Source organism: Hypanus sabinus, chromosome 17 (assembly GCF_030144855.1).
Source record: "Hypanus sabinus isolate sHypSab1 chromosome 17, sHypSab1.hap1, whole genome shotgun sequence".
Classification (NCBI taxonomy): domain Eukaryota; kingdom Metazoa; phylum Chordata; class Chondrichthyes; order Myliobatiformes; family Dasyatidae; genus Hypanus; species Hypanus sabinus.
In genome coordinates, this window is record NC_082722.1 from 73956802 (window position 1) to 73969036 (window position 12235).

A 12235-nucleotide genomic window follows, 5' to 3' on the forward strand; every position below is an offset into this window, starting at 1 on the left:
ACATTAGAAGAGTCTGCAGATGTTTTACTGTGTCAAATGGTAAAAGTTATTTAAATATATATTTATTATGAGCCTTTGAGGGGTTATCTGTCCCTCACTGGGTGTGTTCCCAGGTGGCAGGTTGGAGAATTCTTGGCAGATATGCCGGGAAAGTGGGAAATAAAATAGCACCCGTGGACCTAAACAGAAACAAATTCAGAAACATCTGTACCCAGATTGGGTGGTGCACTGGTCAGGTCAGTATCTGTTCTCCATGTTAGGGCCAATTGAAGCCAAATCCTAGCTGCAGTAGGTATAAAAAGCAATACCCTTTCACGTTAGAAATTGAGAGTTGTCTGTGGAACACAGTAATACGGTCACTGCCTGGGGATCATCAGAGCATGCCTGGAGCTAGCACTGGCTATGCAAACCACCAGAGGTACACTACTGAATAGGCAGGCAGGCAGCAGGAAAACCCAAAAAAGCTACAGCAGGCATTCAAAGCAGCCCACCAACACAACGGATTGTGATTACTGCAGGTGTTTCTCTAGGTACTTACAAATGAGATCGCTCAAGCAGTTAAGAGAAGAAAGACACACATGACATGGTATTTAGAAGTAGACACATTATTATTATTGCTTCTTTCTTTTTGTATTTGCATAATTTGTTGTCTTTTTCACACTGTTTGTATGCCCAGTTGGTGCAGTCTTTCATTGATTCTACTATGGCTATTGGATTTATTGAGTATGCCTGCAAGAAAATAAATCATAAGGTTGCATATGGTGACATATATGGAATTTAATAATAACTTCACTTGGAACTTTGAATGTTAATACTAACTCCATGGGCCTCAATGAAGGGTCTTGGCCCAAAACATCGATTGTTTATTATCCTCCAAAGATGCTGCCTGACTTGCTGAGTTGCCTTAGCCGCCAGTGTGCATTGCTCCAAGGGAACCTGGATTTTTTTTCAAAACTAGGGAGTGATCTGCCACAGCAACATCTTAAGGATGCATGCATATATGGTGACTCGGTTCATAGGTTTGCTTGGAGGGTAGATAATTGCATTTTAGCTCACAGAGCGGATCTGGGAATTTGTGATCCGATCCCTACCATCACTCAATATTAAAGATTAAAAATTAACTTTATTTTTCAGATCTCACAACAACATCAAAACATACAGTGCAAACACGAGGAAATCTGCAGATGCTGGAAATTCAAACAACAACACACACAAAATGCTGGTGGAACACAGCAGGCCAGGCAGCATCGATAGGGAGAAGCGCTGTCGACGTTTTGGACCAAGACCCTTCGTCAGGACTGTACAGTGGATCACATTGCTTACAACAGTGAGTAATGTTGTGTGAGAACATGCTGTGGTCAGCTTGTATGTCCCACCATGCTCCAGTGTCAACATGACATTGCCTGAACGTGTCTGTCTTTGGAATGTGGGAGGAAATTTGAGCATCCAGAGGCAACCCACATAGTTGCAATGTCCTTACAGACTGTCATTGGTAATTGATCCCAGTTTAAAGCCCAGTACATCACAGGTAAAGCCTTCCCAACCACTGGGCACATCTACATGAAACACTGTCGTGAGAAAGCAACATCCATCATCTGAGATCCCCACCACCCAGGCCATACTTCTCACTACTACCATCGAGTAGAAGATACAAGAGCCTCAAGACTTGCACAATTTGGTTTAAGAACTGTTACTACCATGTAGCCATCTGGCTCTTGAACAAAAGGGGATAACTACCGTCACTTGCCTATCCATTGAAATGTTCCTCCAACCAATTATCTCAGTTTAAGGACTCTATCTTATTTCATTTTCTCATTATTTATTGCTATTTATTTATATCTGCATTTGCACCGTTTGTTGGCTTCTGCATTCTGGCTGATCTTTCACTGATCCTGTTATAGTTATTATGCTATAGATTTGCTGAGTATGTGTAGAGGTAAATGAATCTCAGGGCTGCATATGGTGACATAAACGTACTTTAATAATAAATTTACTTTGAACTTTAAAATTGTTAGAAGTGTTACACCAACCGCTATGCTACCATGCCACCCACATAATTTCAAGGAAGCGTTTGTTTTGAAAATTTTATAACAGTTTATAAACATTTGTGTATAAAATCATAAGGCGCATAGACAGAGTGAATGCTCTCAGACTTTTTTTTTTCCCAGGTTTGGGGAAATAAAGAATTAGAAGGCTTATGTTAAAAGTGAGAAGATAGAGACTTACTAGGAATCTGAGGGGCATTTTTTTCTCACACAGAAGGTGCTTGATGTTGGGAATAACCTGCCAGAGCTAATGCTTAAGGTAGGGCCAGGAACAACTTTCAAAAGACAGATGGACAGTTACATGGATAGGAAAGATTTGAAATGTTATAAGCCAAACATTAGCAAATGGGATTAACTCGGATTGTGTTGACACTGTATCTCACATTTTAAATTATTATTATGCATTGCAATGTACCACTGCTGCATATCAACAAATTTCATGACAGATGCCAGCAATATTAAACCTGATTCTGATTCTGAAGCGTGGAGACCGAGTACTTAGATTTAAAAGAAAACAATTAAAATAGAAGAAACGAGTGAATCTGCAGGGAGCAGCCTGCAATGAGTTGCCATGCAACGGCAACACACACAAAATGCTGGAGAAAATCAGCAGGCCAGACAGCATCTATGAAAATCAGTAAAGAGTCAACGTTTCGGGCCAACGCCGTTCATCAAGACTGGAAAGGAAGAGAAGAGGCCAGAATAAGAGGGTGGGGTGGGGGGACAGAGGGAAGAAGAAGTGAAAGGTGGCAGGTGATAGGTGAAACCAGGAGAGAGGGTTGAAGTAAAGTACTGGGAAGCAGATTGGTGAATGCACCAGTGCCATCTTGGTTCAAGACAGCTTGGTCAGTATGATACGTTTGGGTGGTGTATGAGTCTTTGAATGTGATGAATCTCTGGCACTGACACTGGGCATTTGGGTTATTCAGTCGTTACTTTGCTTCACTAGCAGCTGGCAATTGGAGCTATTGATAAAAAGGTATACATTTGCATTCCACCATGACAGCTGGGGAATATAAATTCAACAATTTAATAGATAAAATTAGAAGTTGTATTCAATAGTGGTCATCATGAAGCTATCACATTATTCTAAAAACACACTACTGTCCTTCAGGAAGGAAATCTATACCATTCTCAGGTGGTTTGGCTTAAACATTACTCTACGTTTCGTAATGTTGTTTGACTGAAGAAGCATTTCCTAGATCTCCATGATCTTCTAGTCCTCATTTACTGTACTGCACATTCGTATAGCTAGGGTGCCTGAGACTTTTGCACAGGACGGCATTTGTCAACATGGAGCGGCAAAGGGTTTTGTAAATCAGCTGGAGCAAAGGATATTGGGACTGGTGAGGCTGGAGCACTGCGGGAGGGGTGCGGGACAGGTGGCAGAGAAGGAGTGCTTGGTCGAGGGGCAAGATGGAGCACCCTGTCGGTACCTCCAGTTGAACTCAGTCTTCTTGTGTGTTTTCCTCCTGGCTGTCAGTCTGTGGTTTTGTATTGCCACATTCTCTTATTTGTTTTCATGCCCCATGTGCTCCTGTCCCCGCCCCTGCTCTACTCCGGACCCTGTATTAATGAGTAATCTGCCTCTCACCTGTTTCTCAATATTACCTGTTTTGCTGCCACTTCTGTCTCATTGTGCTCCACCTATCATCTGCCTCTCTTTTTATTGCTCAGTCTATTTCAGTCTTGTTTTACCACCTGTGTTTTGTCAGATTGTGCCAGTGAGTTTTCCTGAGCCTTTGCAGCATTCATATATTAACTCTTTCAATAGACAATAGGTGCAGAAGTAGACCATTCGGCCCTTTGAGCCTGCACTGCCATTTTGAGATCATGGCTGATAAACTACTATCAATACCTGGTTCCTGCCTTGTCCCCATATCCCTTGATTCCTCTATCCATAAGATACCTATCTAGCTCCTTCTTGAAAGCTTCCAGAGAATTGGCCTCCACTACCTTCCGAAGCAGTGCATTCCAGACCCCCACAACTCTCTGGGAGAAGAAGTTTTTCCTTAACTCTGTCCTAAAACACCTACCCCTTATTTGCAAACCATGCCCTCTGGTACTGGACTCTCCCAGCATCTGGAACATATTTCTTCTGAGTATCAACCCTGCCCGTTTGCTGAGCCAAATTTTGTTTGTTTATCTTCATTGTTCTAGTTTTTGACTCTGCCTGTTTCCGATTCTTATTTTTGGATTTCTCTACATGTTTTGATCTCTGCCTGAACTATGACGCCAACTTTGTTGCCCCTCTGGATTTGTTACTCAATAAATATCACAGTACTTGGTCTGAGATTGGGTCCCTGGTCTAGTGTCCTGACACACCCAGCCCAGAGATGCCAGGCTGCTTCCAAACAATTGGCTTATTGATCGTTACAGAATATCTCTTTGGTGCTTCTCACCCCCTTCCCTCTCCCTTCCCCTTTTCCCAACCATGATTCCCCTCTCCCTGCCCTCTTCCCACTCTCAGTCCACAATAGAGACTCACATCAGAATCAGGTTTATCATTACTCACATAACATCATGAAATTTCTTTTCTTTTTTTTGTGGCAGCAGTACAGTGTAATACATAAAATTACTACAGTACTGTTCAAAAGTCTTAGGCACCCTAGCTATATATGTATGTGCCTGAGACTTTTGCACAGTACTGTATCTCACAAAATTAAACCATCTAGTCATAACCATATAAACTGAAGGAGGATGCATAGGTAGAGTGAATGAACAATTTTGTTTTCCCCCAAAGTGGATTAAACTAATGTTCAGCTGAGAAATGTGGGCATGCTATGCTGATGCCAGAGTGTGTGTGGTAACACATGTGAGCTATTCTGATCACACCGTCGTGTGCTGGTTGTTAATGCAAACAACATGTTATGCTGTATGTTACAATGTACTGTATACATGACATATAAACTTAAATCTTGAATCTTTGGGAACTAGAAAACATGCATATAAGGACAGAGGTTTAATAGGAACCAGAGGAGCAATATTTTCACAAAGGGGGTAGTGCAAATATGCAATGAGTTGTCAGAGGTTACAGTTTTGGCAGAGACAATATTTAATAGACATAAGGGCAGGTATATACATAGGTTAGGTCAGAGCAGAGGCTTTGAACTTGAGATCCATGGATCCCTCAGTTAATGGTATTGGTCCATGGCATAATAAAGGTTGGAAACCCCTGGTTTAGAGGGATATAGGTAAGCAAAGGCATTTGGAAATAGTTCATATGGGTCACTTGGTTACCATGTATAAGTTAGACTGAAGGGCCTGTTCCATGGTTGCATGCCTCTGTAATTCCATTCCTTGACAAGTTAAGGATGATCAATTACTTCCAGCATTCTATATATTCCAAGAATAAAAGATAATCATAGGAAAATCTTGCCTTACCAATTTCAACAGCAATGATAAATAAATAAAGGACAGGCAGGAAATAAAGCCCAATAACATAGTCCTTCAATTTAACTGGATGTGGAGAATACGCCAGAGACCCCAGAGGCCAGAGACATTGAAAAATATTATGAAACCCTCTCAACTTTGAGAATCAGCAAAGTGGATGTGGAGCTTTATTCACACTGGCCAAGTTTGTAATTCCTACCAGTTGTACTAAGTAGTCCCAATAAGAATCCTCATGCCATATGTAGGTGTGGAGGTAAAGATACATCTCTACCAAAGGAGGTGTATGTCACTCCTTCTCTGCACTAGCCTGTAGGTCACCTTTGGGCAAGGTGTAATACCTGCTTAGCCTCTTCGATCAGGGTCACTTGAAACCATGGGAGCAAGTGGTGAATAGTCGTATGAGTAGCTGGTGCATAGCACAAGTCCTGGATATACGACCACTGATACAAGGCAGACAATCTCTGAAGAATATTAATAATGGCTGGGTTCATCTGTTTCGTAAAGACACTGCCCAGAAGAAGGTAATGCAAACCAGTTGTGTAGAAAAATTTGCCAAGGACAATCATGATCATGGAAAGACCATGATCACTCATGTCATAAGACGTGGCACAAAACGAATGAGCTAAAACCTTATGTAGATAGATGGAGAAAGCTAGGGTTTGTTTTTGTAGTGAAGGAGGATGAGTGGTGACTTTATAGAGATGTACAAGGTGTTAAGAACTGTAGGCTGTGTGGAGAGCCAAAAACGTTTTTCCCAGGGTGGAAATGGCTAAAACAAGGGGGCATAATTTTAAAGTATTTAGAAGAAAGGGGGATGTCAGAGGTATGTTTATTACATGGAGTGTGGAACATGTTACCAGGGTTAATGGTAGAGGCAGGTATTTTGGGACTTTTAAGAGATCCGTTAATAGGAACATGATGAAAGAAAAATGGAGGGTTATATAAGAGGGAAGGTTAGATTGATCTCAGAGCAGGTTGAGAGGACAGCACAACATTGTGGCCAAAGGGCCTGTACTGTTCTATGTTGTACAGAATATCCCATTACCTTAAGATTTTGCATTTAGGGTCTGTAGGCAGGGCTTGCACTGTGCCACTTACCACTCTTTAACATCCTGTGTGAGACCCTAATGTACCTTTGGACTTCAAAACTTAGCTCCAGGAAAAATAATCCAATATAAGGCCAGCAAAATAGGACAGCCAAATCCAACCAAGGTAAGTTCAAGGAAATGGGGAGCACGGATGTAATGGGGGAGACATTGTTTCATCGGGATCTCTATGCAATGGACTACTTAAATGAAACTTTCATCCTTTACTATTTTGACCAGTATGGTCAAAAAGAAACCATGAAAAACTATTCAAAGTTATTATAGCTAGTAAAACAAAACTGGTCATTAAGATACAAAAAGCAAATTAATTATAAGTTTTATTTTCAACACTCAGTACACGGTTAGTCCTGCCTCTCAACCTTGCACATGTGGTGAAAGTAAAAACTGCAAGTTCCTTATCTGTTGAGGCTAAGTCCATACAACACTTCGGAAGTAAGGCAGACCATCCAACAATGGAGACATCTATTTCAACATAAGTTACACAGCTGAGTGAGAAACATGGACAGGCTGAAACAGAGGTCTCGTAACAGTCACTCACCAGTGTGCGGCTCAATAGAAAAATATGGCTGCCCTTCCAGGATGCTGTAGACCAGTTTAGCACTGTTCCCATAGACAGGGTCATCGGCATCTGTGGCTGTTATCCCCATGACAGAAGTGCCTATTAGAATGCAAGAACACAACAATGCTTAAAATCAGCAAAGTATCAGAAATCATTGCAATTAGCAGTTGATTCATTATTTATATGTTATTGCATACAAATGCCATGCCAGCATTTATTGTCCATTCAGAATCCCCCTTGAACTGAATAGCTTGTTAAACCATTTGGGAGCCAACCTCAGTGCCAGGAAACAGATTGCAGATGCTGAAAGGAGAAGCATCTGGGGCATCTTCCAAAGATGATGCCTCAAGGAGAGGCACGGGAGCATAACAGTATAATGCTATTACAGCGCCTAGCAACCCAGGTTCAATTCCCTTAACAGCCTATAAGGAGTTAGTACTTTTCTTTCTGTAAACACATGGGTTCCCTCCAGTTGTTTTGGGTTCCTTCTACATACCAAATATATGTGGGTTGTACATTAATTTGTCATATGGGCGTAATTTACTGGTGTGGGCTCATTGGGGTGGAAGAACCTGTTACTGTTTCTTACCTGAAGATTAAAAAAAATAAATGTAGCATGCTCTCTTCACATCAGAGTCTTAGAGTTATAGAAGAGTACAGCACAGAACCAGGTCCTTTGGCTCATCTAGTCCACACTGAATCATTTAAAGTGTCCAGCCCCCGGACTTAAGCCCCAATATCCCCCACATCTATGTACCTTTACAAACTTCTCTTAAAAGTTGAAATAGAGCTTGCATACACCTCTTTCACTGGCAACACTTTCCACAGTCTTATGACCTTCTGAGTAAAGAAGTTCCCCTTCACGTTCATCTGAAACTTTTCACCTTTCACCCTTTTTGGCCTAATTCTGCTCCAGTATCTGATGGTCTTATAGTGGAGACACACCCAATCTCAGCAGAAAAAGCCTGCTTCCATTTACCCTCTCTATACCCCTCATAATTTTATATACCTTTATGAAATCACCCCTCAATCTTCTACATTCCAAGGAATAAAGTCTTAACCTTTTCATCTTTCCTTATAAATCAGATCCTTCAACATCCTTGTAAATTTTCTTTGTACCCTTTCAACTTTATATACGTCTCTCCTATATGTAGGTGACCAAAACTGCACACAGTACTCAAAGTTAGACTTCACCAACATCTTATACAACTTGAGTATAGCATCCCATCTCCTGTACTCAATACTTTGATTTATGAAGGCCAATGTAGCAAAAGCCTTCTTTGTAACCCTATCTACCTGTGACTCCACTTTCAACCAAATATGGACCTGTATTCCCAGATCCCTTTGTTCTACCAACAATTTGCACTTGTTTATATTAAATTCCATCTGCCATTTTTCAACGCATTATTTCATTCCATCAATTCATTGGAGGTAGTTCAAGGATTCATTGTCTATTTAGGAATCTATGGCAGAAGGGAATAAGCTGTTCCTGAATTACTGAGTGTGTGCTTTCAGGCTTCTATACCTCCTCCCTTAATAATGGATTTCCCCTTTCTCAGACACCACTCCTTGAAGATGTCCTGGATACAATGGAGGCTAGGACCCATGACGGAGCTTATTAATTTTATAACTTCTTTTGATCCTGTGCAATAGTCCCACCAACCCCCCACCCCCATATCAGACAATGATGCAACCTGTCATAATGCTTCCCATGGTACATCTGTAGAAGTTTTTGAGTGTTTTAGGTGACAAACCAAATCTCCTCAAAATTCCTAATGAAAAATAGCTGCTGTCTAGCTTTCTTTATATGTTCGGACAAAGTTAGATCCTCAGAGATCTTGACACCCAGGAACTTGAAATTGCTCACTCTGTCCAGTACTGATCCCTCTATTAGGATTAGTTCATGTTCTCCTGTCCTAACTTTCTGAAGTCCACAAAGAGCTCTTTGGTCTTAATGATGTTGAGTACAATGTTGTTGCAGTGATAACAGTCAAATAGCTGGTATATCTGGTTCCTGTACACCCACTCGTCTCTATCTGAGATTCTGCCAATTTTAGCAAATTTATAGGTAGCCTTTAAGCTATACCTAGCCACATGGTCATGGGTATTGAGAGAGTGGGCTAAACACACATCTCTGAGGTGTGCCAGTATCAGTGAAGAGGAGACATTATTACCAATCCACACAGACTGTGGTCTTCCAATTAGGAAGTCAAGAATACAGTTGCAGAGGGTTACAGAAGAGGCCCAGCTTCTGTAATTTGTTGATCAGGACTACAGAAATGATGGTGTTAAATGCTGAGCTATAGTGTTCGTATTAGAAGGCATGTCCCAGTCGATGAGGTTCCTTATTAGAAGGTAGTACCTTCTTGAGCCACCACCTTTAGAAGATGCCCTTGATGGAGGGAATGCCGGTGTATGATGGAGCTCGCTGAGTTTACAACCCTCTGCAGTTTTTTTTCTGATCCTGTGCATGGGAGTCTCCATATCAGTCTTAATGCTCTTCATGTACACCTGCATAAATTTACTAGAGTCTTCGGTGATATTCCAAAAATCCTCTAAATCCGAATGAAGTATAGCTGTTGTTGGGCCTTCCTCATGCTTGCATCGATATGGTGGGCCCAGGATAGATACTCTGAGATGTTGATGCCCAGGAACTTGAAGCTGCTCATCCTTTCTATTGCTGACCCCCTCGATGAAGACTGGTTTGTGTTCACCCAACTTCTTCTTCAAAAAGTCCACAATCAACTATTTGATTTTACTGATACTGAGTGTGAGCTTATGGAAAGAGTACTGTAAGGCCCTGTGAAGTGTAGAACAGAGAGACCTAAAGGTGCAGATACATACAGTAGTCCCTTGAAAGTGACAACACAGCTCACCCCACCAATCAAGTCATTTTCAAGACCCAATATCTCAAGAAGTCAACATCCTTCACCAAGGGCCCTCACCATCCGGAACTTGCCCTCTTTTCATTTCTACCATTAGGGAGGAGGTACAGAAGCTTGATTTATAAACAGCTTCTTCACCGCCACCATCTGATTTCTGAACAGTCCATGAATGCTACTTCGTTATTCCTTTTTTTTGCACTATTTATTTATTTATGCCTGTAATTTATAGTAATTTTATGTCTTTTCACTGTACTGCTGCTGCAAAACAGCAAGTTTCATGTCATATGTCAGCGGTAATGAACCTAATTCTCATTGAGATACTGAAGAGTGGAAATGCTGGAAATATTCAGCAGATCACAAGCAATTCTCCCTACATCAGAGCAAATACAAAGGGAGGCCAGTACAAGAAAGAACTGGATAGTGGAGGACAGTGAAAGGGAAAGAGGTCAAGAGAGCCCTTGCTCTGTAAAGGTTGTCAGTGTTAGGAATTGTCTGAATGTGAGAAGAGAAACATCTTTTACTAAAACATCTGACCTGTTGAATGCTTACTACATCATCTCTTTCCCAAATTACCAGCATTTGCAGCATTTTGATTTTATAATTATCTCCATTTGTCCAGAGTAATGAGCCTCTGGGGAATTTATTCTGTTGGAATATAAAGTTTTGCTTGATTTCACTTCTTATTCCTGTTTTGCTAATTTTTAAAACCTGTCAGCAAAGCAATTAAAAGCTACTCTAAGATTTATTTACAAGCCTATGGAATTCAAAAGTAGTCAGGATACTTCTATTGGACTCTGGGCAGGCTGCACGCAGAGTGGAGGACACAGTTCTGGATTCTATACAATGGAAAGGATAAGAAACAGAAAAGTGATATAAGTACACAGATTCCCTCAGGAAAGATTGAACCAGCTAACCTTTATTCTTGAAAAGAAAGATATGATGGAAGCCTTTAAAATTATAAATAAATTGCAGAGTTATACTCTGGAGAGAATGGATTCTGTTGTTGGAGAATACATAACTCAGGTTGATAAATATGTAACAGTTTAATACAACAATATGATAATGAACTAACAACCCATTTCAATGGAATCTTGGCATCATTAAATCATGGAATCAGATTTCACAGAAAAGGCCATTTGGCCCAACTCACCCATTAGACTATAAGACACAGGAACAGAACTAGATCACTCAGCCCAGCAGATCTGCTCCACCATTTGTTCAGGGCAGATTTATTTTCCCTCTCAATATTATCTCATGCTTTCTCCCTATAACTTTTGTCTGTCAATGTCTGCTTTAAATACACCCAATGACTTGACCTCCATAGCTGTCTGTGGCAATGAATTCCACAGATTCACCACAGCTCTAATTAAATAAAATCCTCATGCCTGTTTTAAAGGGACATCATTCAATTCTGAGGCTGCGTCCTATGGTCCTAAACTCCCTTACTATTGCAAACATCCTCTTCTCATCCATTCTATCTAGGCATTTCAATATTTGACAGGTTTCAATTAAATCCTCTTACGTTCTAAACTCCAGTGAGTACAGGCATGAAGCAATCAAATGCTCCTCATACTTTAACCCTTTTATTCTTGGAATCGTTCCTGTGAACCTCTCTGGACCCTCTCTGATGGCAGCACATACTCTCTTAGATATGGGGTCCAAAACTGCTAACCAATGACTTATGAAGCCTCACACTGATCAAAGGGCACTGCTATGTATTCACACCATTACCAGCACTTGGTCTGTAGCCCGCTATGCTTGGGTAATTCATCTAGACACTTCTTAAGTGCTGTCAGTTACCCAACTTCAGAAACTCTGTCAGGTAGTGCATGCCAGACACTCTGGGTGAAGAAGGTGTATGTCCTAAGTTGCTTCTGCCTCTGAAATGGGGAGAAGTTTCCTACTGTCTGTCCAATCTGTACCAATCATAGTTTTGATAGTGGTAATGGAAGGAAGCAAGCACAAGTCGCTCCCAGATCTTCCTTCACTAAAATAATCTTTAGCACACCCATCTAATACAATGGGGGAATTGTCATTTTAGTCTATCAGTCAGATTGTTACAATTTTTACTAATGCACCAATTTTGATCAATATACCACAGAAAACATTCTGTCTGGATGCACGATAGCTTGGTATGGCCACTATTTTGCATGCGATTTCAAGAAACTACAGAGTTATGGACACAGCTCATCACATCACACCATCCCCTCTGTGGATTCCATTTATACTTCTCACTGCCTCAGTAAA

At 41.0% G+C, this 12235-nt stretch overlaps 1 protein-coding gene across 1 annotated transcript in view; it reads right to left on the bottom strand.

Moving 5' to 3' along the window:
* Positions 1 to 12235, bottom strand: part of cdh8 (cadherin 8) — a 272812-nt gene that overhangs the window by 154359 nt on the left and 106218 nt on the right. Inside the window, exon 3 of the mRNA XM_059992415.1 lies at positions 7083 to 7202. Within this exon, the coding sequence (XP_059848398.1) occupies positions 7083 to 7202 (120 nt within the window). The remainder of the gene's footprint in view (positions 1 to 7082; positions 7203 to 12235) is intronic.